At 41.4% G+C, this 13,581-nt stretch overlaps 1 protein-coding gene across 1 annotated transcript in view; it reads left to right on the top strand.

Annotated features, from left to right (window-relative positions):
- ADAMTS12 (ADAM metallopeptidase with thrombospondin type 1 motif 12) overlaps positions 1-13,581 on the top strand; it is a 149,987-nt gene that overhangs the window by 80,754 nt on the left and 55,652 nt on the right. The window contains exons 7-12 of the mRNA XM_063422663.1: positions 506-655; positions 3,156-3,299; positions 3,998-4,142; positions 8,133-8,225; positions 8,455-8,600; positions 9,425-9,594. Of these exons, the coding sequence (XP_063278733.1) occupies positions 506-655; positions 3,156-3,299; positions 3,998-4,142; positions 8,133-8,225; positions 8,455-8,600; positions 9,425-9,594 (848 nt within the window). The remainder of the gene's footprint in view (positions 1-505; positions 656-3,155; positions 3,300-3,997; positions 4,143-8,132; positions 8,226-8,454; positions 8,601-9,424; positions 9,595-13,581) is intronic.

The following is a 13,581-nucleotide window of genomic DNA, read 5'->3' as shown; positions in this document are numbered from 1 at the left end:
CTCAGTAAAAAAGAGTCACAAGATCATTAGGTTGGAAAAGACTTCCAAGTTCATCAAGTACACCCTTTGGCCATTCCTCACCTGCTCAACCTTTTCTCAGTCAAAAATCTTAAAATAAGAATGGGAAATAAAGTCTCACAGTGGTGTGAGATTTCACTCTGCAGATATAAAGCACTCAGACAGTTCACTTGAATGGTCTTATGGTGACTTTAGTAAACCATGCTTTGAAATGCTGTCAGACATGGGGGTTCTAAAATTTAGACTTGTGGGAGTTGACAATAAATTTATGTGTCTAGGCACTACAGCCACATAAATACTGGCTACAGATTATAGCAGTATAATGATTGTAGTAGAACAAGCGCAGGTTGTTCCATACATGTTTGTAAAAGGTTTACGACTATGATTTACTTAAAATGCAGATTAGCACATTACAAGTGCTAGCGTCAGTGACTCTCCACAGTTGGTTTTAAGCTCTTTAAATGGCACATCTCTTTTGTGATTCTAGAAAGGACATTTGTGCTGGCATGAACCGTCCCTGTGAAACCTTAGGCTTGTCTCACCTGTCAGGCATGTGTCAGCCTCACAGGAGCTGCAACATCAATGAGGACTCTGGCCTTCCCTTGGCTTTCACTATTGCTCATGAACTTGGACACAGGTACAATTGACAGGGAAGGGGGAACCTGTCTGAGTTGAATTTGTTATTTGCATGTTAATACTCAAATTGTGAGACAGAAACAAAACAAAAAGTGAGTTAATGTCTCTATTACTAAAATCAAAACTTATTTCAAACAAAGAAACAAGAAATAAATTCTTAAGCTTTTGACTTGTGTTTTACATATACAATTATTCAGTACATCAGGATGAAATAATTAAGCTACAAAGAAACATCACTCAGTTGTGCTAATTTTTCCAAACATATGCTAGATTTCTATGCAATTACTTTAGATAACCTCCAGGTTGATCCAAAACATTTACAGAGGACAAACCTGTCTCATTATGTCAAGGCATTTCAGTAGTGCAGATTAGCTAGAAAACATTTTTAACTCATCTAGTAAAACCCATATAGAAAAACATATATTAATCTTATAATATTTTGTTTAATATTTATTCTTTTTTAATAAACCAGTAAAGTCTTTTCAGGGCATTTCTTAGTAAGTAGTATTCTCTGTATAATAGTGCTATTGTGAGTACACTTAGGTCTAGATAAATAAAGTTCCTGGATATTTTGTTTTAGACGTGGTTGATGATGATGATGATGATGTATTTTTGTTTGAGGTAAATTTCTCAGAATTTTAGATTTTTGGAGGTGTTTTGATTGGTTAGATGGTTTATTAACTCACTTGAAAAAAAAAAAAAGATTTTTGAAACTGTTTTGACACAGCTTTTTTCCTCAGGGCACTTTGGTTTGACTGTAATGCCTGCACTTTTCAACTGGACTGTGTTGCTTGGCTAAGTCATACGGTCGTTGCTTTATCTACAATCATGTTAATTTCACTGTGTGCCCAGCCACCAGTCAGGATGGAGTCTGTTTCCTGATAGATGTAATGATGATGATGATCATGGTGATGATGATGGCAACCCATTAATTGGCCACTCTTTATTCAACCTCTCCATTGCCAGAAAGGAAATAGCATAAATGAATAATGCTGAAATCACTACAATTGGATCTGGGTTCTGTGGGTTTAAGTAATTTGGTCCCCATAGCCTGTTGCTGGCAGGGAGCTGTTTTCATTCACACTAATGATCTGAAGAGACTTTTTCCCCATAGACTGATCCATGTGTGACCTTCTCCTTGTCTAGCCTGGCTGGCTGGTGACTCTGTGTCCTTTGGGTGCTGTGAGGCTCAGTACTGCTGTACTTGTCCTTGCCACACTGGTGCAGGGCCTTTCCTTAAAGACTGTCTCCATAAGGGATGTTGAATACTGTAAGGTTTGTTGTCACCCTGTTAACTTCAAGCTAGGTTAGGGTACACATGTTGAGAAGTTCAGGTATAGACAAGTTTGTAAGAACAAATGAACAAAAAACAAGAAGACAGACGTGCTCCTATGCCTTAGATGAATGCCAGAAGTCAGCTCTTCCCCACACTGTCTTTCTAGATGCTTGCAGCTTGAGGATTCATCAGACCCTGTTTGTGGAAAAGAGCCTCTCAGAAAGGGGAGATCCTTGCATTTATGCTTCTGACTCATTACTGGAATTCATTCTGACTGAAATTAGCTCTGCTTTCGGAACTTTTGAGTCATGATATGATTATATTTTTGAGAAACAAAAATTCTTGAGAAACAAAGTATTTTGAACACACTTTATCTGATTCATGAGTGAATCATGACCTGAGTAAGCTCTCACTGCTCTTAGGACTTACACACCTCCAGATGTTAACAATGTAGGTGTCAACATCTTCATATATCAATATCTTTGTATGTTATTATTTCAGATAATCCTCACACTGAGGTGATGAAGAGGCATGTGTGTTTACTCAGTTGAATCCCATCCAAACTTTTTTGTTTATGACTTCTGCAAGCTGTTGAATAAAAAAAAATTCTCAGCAGGTCAGAGATGCTGGAGAGAACCTGCTATAGAGACCTGTTTACATAGATTCAGAAAATGAAATAGAATGAAGGAATAGAGGTTGGAGGCAAATTCACTGAATATTCAATAATTTTGTAAACAATATCTCTGGTGCAGTCTATCAAAAGTTTTCAAAAGAAGCAGTAGAGACATGAGAAAGTCTAAGACAGAATGTAACAAAGCCTCATCTTCGTTAAAGTGGTGCAAGTTTGGGTGCAAGAACTAGGAAGCAGTCTTAGCAGTCTTAGTAACAGCTGTAACATAACTTTTAGGTTTAAACTGAGACTTCTGCCCCAACTGTGCACTAGTGTTTGGACTCCCTTAAGAGTACACAAGTATAGTCTGTGTTAGTCTGTACTTTATTTTGTGCAGGGCAATATTGCTGTGCATAACAGACATGTTTGAAAGCCTGTCAGGGTGTAGATTTTTCATGGATTTTGGGTTGCAATTTTTTCAGCAAACAGATAACTACAGCTCTGCAGGGGAGGAAAACAATGTGTGTGTCTTTTGAGGCAGAGTGGAACCTGTAGGGAGGTGTTGTGTTACAGCCAATCTGCTGGAATTATTAGATGTTGTTTTTTAATCTCCAGTTTTGGAATCCAGCACGACGGGAAGGAGAACGACTGTGAGCCTGCTGGGAAGCGCCCGTACATTATGTCCCGGCAGCTGCAGTATGATCCTACTCCACTCACCTGGTCACAGTGCAGCAAGGAGTACATCACACGGTTCCTAGAGTGAGTGATCAGGTTGTAGCATGTAGCCTAAGCTGAGCACAACTGTGCTGGAGTTTAAAGTACATCTTGTATTGCTGTACTGATAGAATTGTAGAGAGTTTTAGTGTTCTTGGTTAGTTTCCATACTGTCCATTTCCATACATACCACTGTCCTGTTGGTTACTTATTTGGGAAAAGCCCTGTACAGCTTTTAGTCTGGAAGTGAACTCAAGTCTTGTCGTATTTGACATATTTGGCTCAAGTTTGGTGCAATCTGCAGCTTTTTGCAGTTACCAGGAAGCAAGAAGCCTTTCCATCAAGGGAACTGACAGAACTCCATAGTTCATGTCTTTGGCCACAGTGCTATGTGTTTGGCTTCAGTGACTTGTTCATATCTGTTCGATTCTTTCTGAGTAGCAGCGTGCTATAACTTTAAGCAGAGATTATGGGGTTCTCTGAAGCCACTCTGCAAATCTAACTGAGCTCATGGTATTTCCACTTTGACAAGCTGTATTTTGCCATTTTAAAACCATCTCTTGCTAGACAGAGTAACTAATTTGTTTGCAGGATTTCAGCATAACTTGGCTGGAATCTGGAATTTTTATTTACATGGGCCACAATTAAAATTACCCCTAAGAAATAGATACTAAAGGTCTGTATAGAAGCATTAAAAGACTGTGGTGGTAGGGAGTTTTTAATACAGCATTTTTGTCTTTCAGTCGTGGGTGGGGATTCTGTCTGGATGACATCCCCCAAAAAGAAGTTCTAAAGTCCCCGGTCATTGCTCCTGGAGTGATTTATGATGTGCACCACCAATGCCAGCTTCAGTATGGTTCCAATGCTACATTCTGTGAAGATGTGGATGTAAGTGCTGAATGTTTTTCTTCATTCTCCTAGTGAGAATGCAAAATTCTTAAGCAGCATGGAAGTGTATTCAGTGCACCTTATTTAGAACTGCAGCATGTTTAGAGTCTCATAGGCTGGATGTGCAGTGCAGGCATTGCCTAGCACAACTAATTCTGTGTATTCTGGAAGTGAGTTGTTATGCTGTTTGCCCTGTATTTCACAAGATCTTTGCTGGATCTTAACCATATCTATGGTTAGGTACCTGTCCTTCAGCAGTGGAGTCTTTTTGGTTTTAAACTTGTAATACTAATTCTTAGGTAAATTATTGATGCAACTTAAATCCAGTTTTAAAATATTCTTTAACCTTGTGTATTTCATTTGATCAAATCATTCTGGGAACAAATCTTCAGTTCAGGAAGTGTTTTCTGATGAAGTTAGGGTTGTGTTTTCTTCCTGTACATCCTGTTTTTTCACACTCTTTATGATATAACAAACAAAAGCATATTTCAGTCCCTGTGGAAAATATTTATTTTGAAAACCCAGTATTTTTGCATGGAACATTAGATATTTATGCAGAAGTGTATAATTCATAGAGGATCCTGGGCTCTGTCTCACAGCATAGCAGAACAGTATTGTGAGGAGATAAAAGGGACTGGTGTAGTCACAGCAACCCTCAAAAGATCCTGGAGCCCTGCAGAATAACAGGTTGTCTTAGCTAAAGTACAGTGGCATGGTGTTTTACTGGTAGGTAGAATGATCAGAATGTTTGGGTTTTTACAGCATTTTTATACATAGAACAGCTCAGAAACAGTGTTTCCAAGTGCTAGCCTAGCTAAGTGATCATTAATTTTCCTGTGCTTTGAGCAGCAAAGTTCAGTAAATATTGGAGACAGCTAGTAAATACCCAGCCTACTGGCCTTGTCAAACACAGATGTGTTTTGGCAATTGGCAGTGCTGGTATGAAACTGTGGACTGGGCACTGCTGATGTTGACTGTTTATTCCATTCAGATAATTATGTGTATCTCCATCCATTCTTCCCTTAGAGAAATTACTTCTGATTAATGTTTTCAACCTTAATAGATAACATGATTGCCAGTGTTGAACTACATCTGCTGAATCTGAAGGAGGTATTGAAAGATTGCTTTCATTACCTGCTGTTACAGCTTCCTTAGTTACTGTAATTTGTTGGTAGAGATAGAAAATTAGGATGTAATTTTGCGGTATTGGCTCAGTCTGTCTCTCCTTGAGTTTGGACCTAATAGGCCTTTACATTCGCATCTCCTGATTAACCAATTTTGCAGCTAGACGTATGCCAGAAAATTAATTGGTATTAACTAGTTTTGCATTTTACTGAAGGGCCTGTATTTTACTGGTAGTTGCACTGGCAGGAGATGGAATTGTGAACAGTAGAGTCAACCTGGAATGTGGAGTCACTAGTCTTTTTGTCATTTTGTCTAAGAGGCCTGAGTCTTTTTTGCCTTTCCTCTATTTACTTAACCTTGCTCACTGACAATCTGCATTTGTTCTGTACATTTTGATGTTTGACTGAAATTGATCCACAGATCCTTTCTGAGTCTGCATTTAGCTGAAGATGCTCTGGGGTTCAGTGATTCCACTTAGCAAAAACTGTTACTTATAATTCAGAGAGTGTTTTCCATGAAGCACTTAGGCAACAAAGTGTTCTGTGAAGTATATAAATATTATCCCTCTAATAAGCTAAAAAAGAGCAAAATATATATTAGATGGAGGAATTTTCCCAGTCATAGCAAGACCCATCACTTCTTATAGAAGAGCCTGTAGGAGATCAGAACACACATTTTATTGCCTTTTTCTCCAAAACTTCTACTAGCTTCAGTGAAACTGAATTTTTAGACCACTTTTTTCAAGGCACAGACCCTATTCTTATCAATTGGGCGGAAAGTGTATACCATACTGCTGAAGAAAAGAAAACTCATTTGCTTTGCAGTGAGTCCACAGCAAAGTCTTGAATTTCTACATTACCTCCAAAGGCATGCAGTACATAGTGCATCCTCTCATACTGCTGTTTTTTCAGTATTCTTGGAGATGGAAAACAGTTCTGGGACATGGAGATCAATAAGGAGAAAATCCTTGCAAAGCTAAAGAGTCCCATCTGTGAATTCTCGACTTTGAAATCTATAGGTGCACCTAATAAAATAAGTAACTGCCAATGAAAAGCTGTGTACATTTTCTGTGTCAGTTTCTCTGGTATCTGAGGCATGGTGCCAAGAGTATACGTTATACACTAAAACCACAAAATATATTCTGTGTACAAGAGTTAAAATAAAGGATAACTTTCCTAAGGAGAGAAAATTCATCAGCCAGAACACTTGGGTAGCTCTGCCTGAAGAAGCTGGCGATGATGGCTTCACAAGGCCTTCATAAGGAATGCTACCCTTGAACCATAAACAGAGAACTGCAAAACAAAGTTTGTCTTTGTCACATTGCCCAAAGACAGTGAACCAAGGTGCAGCAGCCCAGACATTGTATTCCAGCTAGAGGGTTGGAGTGCTTTGTGACGTTTCATGTCATCAGCTTTTTTCTGGTGCTCTTGTTGGCAAACCAAGTTAAACACACAATGGAGAAAGTGAATAAAAGAGAACTCTCTCAAAGCTTGTGCCCAAGCATAGCCATTTTAAACAAAAGCAGGTCAGAAATGAGCAGCCAAGCTCTGCATTTCCCACTTGGATGAATATTGCTGCTAGCTCGTTGGGGCTGCATTTTTGGAAGTGTACAGTTTATATGTTAGCTTCCAAATCCGGCATGTGGCTTGCCCTCAGAATCCCAGTGGGAGCTGCTAGTGGGATCCTTCTTATCGACACCTTATCAACCTTGGAGTCATCCCTTCTTCACAGGATGATGGTGCCAGCTCTGTTCCCTTTTCCAGAGCTGGACTATGGCATCCAAACACCCTGAGTCCAGACCTGGGCTTTTGCTTCTGCTGTTCTCATTGGCAATGTGCAGTCCCTCTGAGAGCCCTGCTTTCTCCACCTTGGAAGAGCTGTTTCATACAAAGACCTATCAGTCAGGAGTTCCCAAGAATGCAGGGCTCCTTTGTGCCAAACAAAAGCTGCTGTGCATGGGAACTGAAGAGGGAGAAATGGCCCTCCAGCTTTGTCCTCCCTTTCTAGAGAATAGTTATGATTAAGTGAAATGGGTTTGGTAAAAGGTAGCTGGAATGTTTCTTGCCCTGCTTCCTTTGTTGCCTCTCAGGAGTTTCTGTCTCTTCTGTGGAGTTGAGCCACTGCACATGGAGCTGCATCTGGAATGCTGTGTTCTATTGGCAACCTACTGCATTAAACTGGCACCAGTTTCTGAGTTGCTTAATATGCAAACATTCACTAACCAGAGTCTTTAGTCTTCCCAGCCCACTATGCTTTTTTCTCTGCCAACTGCTTTTTTTCCAGATCATTTCCTTGCCATCTGCCAAGCTGATGTTTTAGGAGGTCTGATCACTTTTTCCTCATCTAGTTTTGGGACCTCCGTTAATATTGTTGGAGACAGTATGTTGTTTGTATTTGCTTGCCTGGCTTCTGTAACCTTCTTGGATTTCACTGTATTTTTTCAGGCAGACAGCAGTGCAGAATTGAAGATTGTATTGGTTAGTACTCTTCAAATAAAAATTGTTCAATTTCCTGTTCACCTTATCTGCAAACAGTTGTGACCAAAGTTTGCTAAGCCATTTTTCTTGTGTTTATATAGGAGCTGAGCAGCCAATTAAAAGAATATTTGAAGTCACATAGTACAGGGAATTCACTTGATAGTAATTACCATTTTTTATTTTTCAAGTAGTCCATTTTTGCCCAGTAATGAGTACCTAAATTTGGACCCTTGCTGGTTCCTATCTTGTGAAAAGCCCTGATCCCTCTGGAAATACAACCCTTACAAGGCTTTGTAAGTGGCTGTGCAAAACTGTCGGAGGCTTTTGAGAATCTTGGCTGTGGGAGTTCATCCTGCCTCAGACTGCTGCAGTTTTCTTTCTTTTTCAGAACCTTTGCCAGACGCTCTGGTGCTCGGTGAAAGGCTCCTGCCGCTCCAAACTGGATGCAGCTGCGGATGGCACTCGGTGTGGAGAAAACAAGGTGACTGTGAGCCATGCTGTTTGCAAGATGTGCTGCCTGCCAAGGTGCAGAGAGGAGCCATGTGTAGCTGTGCCATTGTTGAGTGTGAAGGAGGGTCATCCTGTGACATCTCCATTTACATTTCCACTTAAGTGTTCAACCCTCATAAGCTGAAATAACAAACAATTCACAGAAATATCTCCCTGTGATAATGATCTGAAGCTCTTTGTGCTTTTTATTCTCTCCTTAGTGGTGCTTCTCTGGTGAGTGCATTACAGTGGGGAAAACTCCTGAAGCAATCCATGGCGAGTGGGGCGTTTGGTCCTCCTGGTCCCATTGCACAAGAACATGTGGGGCAGGAGTTCAAAGTGCAGAGAGGCCGTGTGATAATCCAGAGTAAGATGAGTTCACTATCTTTCCCTACTTCTGTTTAAGATTTTTGAGGTTCTTAGGACATTGGAAACTCTCTTGTATGAGACTGTTATCAGCAGGTGCCACATCAACACGTCACAGATACTGACACCTGTCCTCCTCAGTTAGGCATACCTGTGTGAAATTCAGCTGGCTCATCTTTTACAGTAGCTGTCTTGTTCTTTATTTCTTAGCCTCCACAGAGCTTATTTCAACACAAAATTAATAAAAAAACATACTTAACATTTAGGCTTCGCAGAAATAGTGTAAATATTGTTTTATTAATACTGCAATGAGTAAAATGTCTTCAAACACCAGGTGAGAAGAGTTTGTAGCAATCTGATCCTGAGGACTTGTCTTTCGTGTTTTGTTCTAGTCATCAGCTATGTTTGAGCTTCAGACACATGAGTTGTCAGGCACAGAACATGAAAGACAGAATTCTCTACTACCTATCTGAGTTCATGAAGACTCCACATCTCATTTTCACAAATTGATAGCGGCAGGAATAATTTGTCTTTTTGGAGAGAATGCAAATGCACTGTCAAATGCACTGCAAAGTATGGGATTTAAAGCAGTTCATTTGATAGATTAATTTATTGTGAGCTCAGCAAGGTAGTGCCAGGCACTTTTTTGGGGGGGGTGCAGGAGTGGTCTAGATTTCTGTGCTTCATACTGACATGTTCCCTGTCTACCCTGTCAAGGATTCAGAGTAATCTTGTAATGCTACTGGGGCCTGAAATATGTTGTTGGTTTAACTCTATTTTTTTTACCCACGGTCTCATGTCCCAGTCTCAATGCTCCTTCTCTAGACCCCAGTTTGGAGGAGACTACTGCACTGGAGAAAGGAAACGCTATCGCATGTGCAACATCAGCCCCTGCCACAAAGAACTGCCAACCTTCCGTCAGATGCAGTGCAGTGAATTTGATACAGTCCCCTACCAGAACGAATTCTACCACTGGGTTCCCGTTTATAACACAGGTATGAAGCTACAGATTTTTTAAATATCTTGTATAAAAAGTCAAAGTTACATGCCTGTGAGAAACATCTATGAGGGTGAGAAGTCACTGAATTGAATTGTAAGTTTCTAATGAAGTAACTTTTCTAATGAATTAGAGAGAAAAATCTGGTGTGCTCCCATATGCTGGTGTGCCTTTTGTGTGAACAAAAAGGCAGTGGTTCTTCTCAACATGTAGGTGTTTTTCAGAGTTGTGATTGTAACTAGTTCAGTTCCTGAAAAGATAGTGCACTAAGAAAAGCTGTTAAAGTCATGTCTGTACTACTTGTTTAGGATATAAGCCATCTTTTCCAGTGTAACCACAGAACAAGAAGTAGAGTAGTGGGGCATAGAGCTGCATCTTTTGGCTTGCATGCCTCACCACACACAGTAAGCAGAGCTCTTCCACTGCACAAATGTGACTTTACTACTTCCAAACTCAGATCTGTGTGGTAGGTGTACTTGGCATTACAGTGAACAAGTAACATCTGAACTGGTTCAGTATCATGCTGTGTTGCAGAAGCAGAGTCAATGACTCTGCTTTATAACTTGCTTTGGAACAGCTAGTTATTAAATACCAGGACAATCATTACAAGTATACAGTTTGATTCTTGGGTTGTGCGTAAATATAAGGTGCAGATTATCCAAAAGAATCACAAAGTTATTAGGGTTGGAAGGAGTCTCTGGAGATCATCCAGTCAAACCCCTCTGGCCAAGACAGGGTCACCTGGAGCAAGTGACACAGGAACACATCCAGGTGTGTTTGAATGTCTCCAGAGAAGGAAACGGCACCAGCTCCTAGGACAGCTGTTCAAGGAGTTCAGTACTCTCTCACCCTCTATGTAAAAAAGTTTTTCCATGTATTGAGGTAGCATTCTGTGTTTTAGTTTATCACCATTGCTCCTTGTCCTGTCTGTTGGGCACCACTGAAAGGAGTCTGGCCATCCCCTTGGCACTGACTTTGAGATATTCATATGCATTGGTGAGACCCATTCTCAGTCTGCTCTTCTCCAGATTGAACAGGCCCAGCCCTCAGGCTCTCATGACAACAGAGATGCTCTGGTCCTTTAATCATCTTTCTGGCCTCTGCTGGACCCTCTCTAGTAGTTCCTTGCTTTTTTTTTTGTCCTGAGGAACCCAGAACTGACAAACTCTTCCCACTGCACCCCAGGAGACCATTGGCCCTCCTGGCTGCCAGGCAACACTGCCTGCCCATGGGCAACCTGTCACCCACCAAAACTCCCGGGTCCTTCTCAGTAGAGCTGTTCTCCAGCAGGTCAGACCCCAACCTGTGCTGGTGCTTGAGGTTATTCCTCCCCAGGTGCAGGACCCTACACTTGCTCTTTTTGAACCCCATTAAGTTTCTCCCTGGCCAACTCTCCAAACTCAAGGTACAATTGAAGGCAGCACAGCCTTCAGATGAATCAGCCACTCCCCACAGTTCCATAGCAGCAGCAAACTTGCTAGCAATGTATTTTTTAATGAAAAAATAAGACAAATTAGGGTAGGGAAGACAAATTAGGGTAGGATTAAACTTCCAGTTTCATTTGCCAGTAGTATTTTTCTATTTCTGTTAATTGCTTTTTTCAGTAATTGGCAGTTCTGAATTGGTTTCCTAAATTTCAGCTTCTGTTTCCATTACATCTAGCAAGTACACCATTGGAGATGAACCTAGAGCAGGCAGACTTGCAGCAAAATTTCTAATGAAAGAAAATTTGGTTGATAAAGACTTTTTTGGAGGAAATCCCAATAAAGCCACAACAAATCCTAACAGCATAAAGTTCAGGCCAAAACCAAACTCATAAAACATTTTGTGAGTCACCTGTCATTGAATTGAAGATTCCGGGCCTCTGTTACTCAGGATCTGCTACTGCAGGGTACAGTGTTTGTTCTGTTCATGTCCTCTCTGTGGCACTGCAACAGAACAGGTAGTTCTGCATGTACATTTGTTACAGAAGGTCTGTTTTTAAAGGACATTGAGAATCATGAGTCAAATAATTACTGCACACTGGAAGGCATGGCTGTGCTCTGTCTGTGCTGTATTGCAAATAGAACTGTTTGGAACTGTACAGACAAACCAGTTCTATTTAAAATGCTGTGCTGCTAAGCCTGATACATTTCATCTGGAAAATCCTTTTTTCTGTGGCTTGAAAACTTTTTGACTTTTTTAACCCATTTTCTCAGCAGCCAGAATTTCAGCATAGATTTCCATGTTTTCCACATGACCTTGGAGATCCTTAATGTTTTCACTTTCATTCTTTATATTCCACTAACAACATTTAAAGCATTTTTTTGCTGCTAAACTCTTAATGTAGAACTGGCTTCCTCAGATAGACAGGCTCTCCAGGTAATACTCAAATAAGCAGGGAGCTGGCCAAATCCTGTGCTGATTCTTCATCTGACATCATCGTATGAGTGAGGGTGGGTGACTCTCATGAACACACTGCTTCCAGTTTTGTTCAGCCAGCATTAACCTGAAATACATAACCTGAAATACACCTGAGAGTTTTCCTCCCACCTCAGTTTCAAATATTCTTTCACCTTCTATCAGTGGCTAAAGATGTCCTAGGCAATATAACTGTAGATAGGGTGATGAAACAGTGCTGTCTCTGAGAAACACAGCAGTTTGTGCCTTCCTTGTATGTGTGTGTTCAAACAAATCAAAACTTTAAACAAAAACAAACCAAAAGCCTTTCGTAAAGCCCCCACAAAAATGAGCTGATGTTTCAGGCCTCTGGAGACTTTATCACAATGTCCTCCATATGTACACCAGTCTTTGTCAGTTCCCTTACTTATTCTCTTAACTTGTGCAACCCAATTTCAAGGGTTTTTCACAGCATTCTGTTACTACGTTGTCTTGCTGCCAAGAAGGCTTTTTTTAGTGGCATTTGTAGTGAGTTAATCCTGCCTAGACACCAGGCGTCCCCCAAAGCCACCCTGTTGCTCCCTTCCTCAGCTGGACAGGGGAGAGAGATCGTAACAGAAGGACTGTGAGTCAAGGTAAGGGCAGGGAGAAGTCACTTGCTGATTACCATAGTGGGCAAGACAGACTGGACTTGGGGAAATGCGTTTAATTTATTAGAAATTAAATTGGAGTAGAGTAGTCAGGGGAGACAGTATTCCTTGAACCTCTTCAACATATGTCCTTCCCTGCAGTTCCTCCTGAACTGCACCAGCATGGATCCTTTCACAGGCTGCAATCCTTTAGGAACAGGCTGCTCCAGCACTGATCCCTGGTCCATGGGTTCCTGCCAGGAGCCTGCTCCAGCATGGGCTTCCCATAGTGTCACAGCCTCCTTTGGGCATCTCCCTGCTCCACTGTGGGCTCCTCCAGGGGCTGCAGGTGGATCTCTGCTCCTCCCTGGATCTCCAGGGGCTGCAGGGGCGCAGCTGCCTCACCACAGGCTGCACCTCAGGCTGCAGGGGAATCGCTGCTCTGGCAACTGGAGCAGCTCCTGCCCCTCCTCCTTCACTGACCTTGTGTCTGCAGAGCTGTTCCTTACACATTTTCACTCCTTTCTTCCAGCTGCAGTTGTGCAGGTTCTTTTCCCTTTCCTAAATACATTGTCCCAGAGGTGCTACCACTGTCACTGGTGGTTTAGTCTTTGCCACAGTCTTGGTAGCAGAAGGTCCTTCTTGGATCTGTCTGATCTGGGCTCTGTCAGTCATGGGGGAAGCTTTCTAGCAGCTTCTCACAGAACTACCTCTCTAGTCCCTCTGCTACCAAAGCCTGGAAACACCAACCCAATACAGCTCTTTTAGTATCAGGCATTTTGGATCCTCTCATGCTGTAATTGGGATATAAAGGGGCAAGAAAACATAATGAAGCTTTCCCAAGTCCTGAGTGCACATACAGTTTTTATGTGGAAGTGTCTAGCTAAGGAAATGGATTTCTGAGCCAGACATTCTGTGACATTTTAGACATTCTCTGTTACTTTATCCCACTGGAAAAATTGTCTGGATGGTCACAA

The sequence above is a fragment of the Prinia subflava genome, chromosome Z (genome assembly GCF_021018805.1).
Source record: "Prinia subflava isolate CZ2003 ecotype Zambia chromosome Z, Cam_Psub_1.2, whole genome shotgun sequence".
Taxonomy (NCBI): Eukaryota; Metazoa; Chordata; class Aves; order Passeriformes; family Cisticolidae; genus Prinia; species Prinia subflava.
The sequence above is the reverse complement of the archived record's forward strand: the minus strand, read 5'-3'. Positions and strand labels throughout refer to the sequence as shown.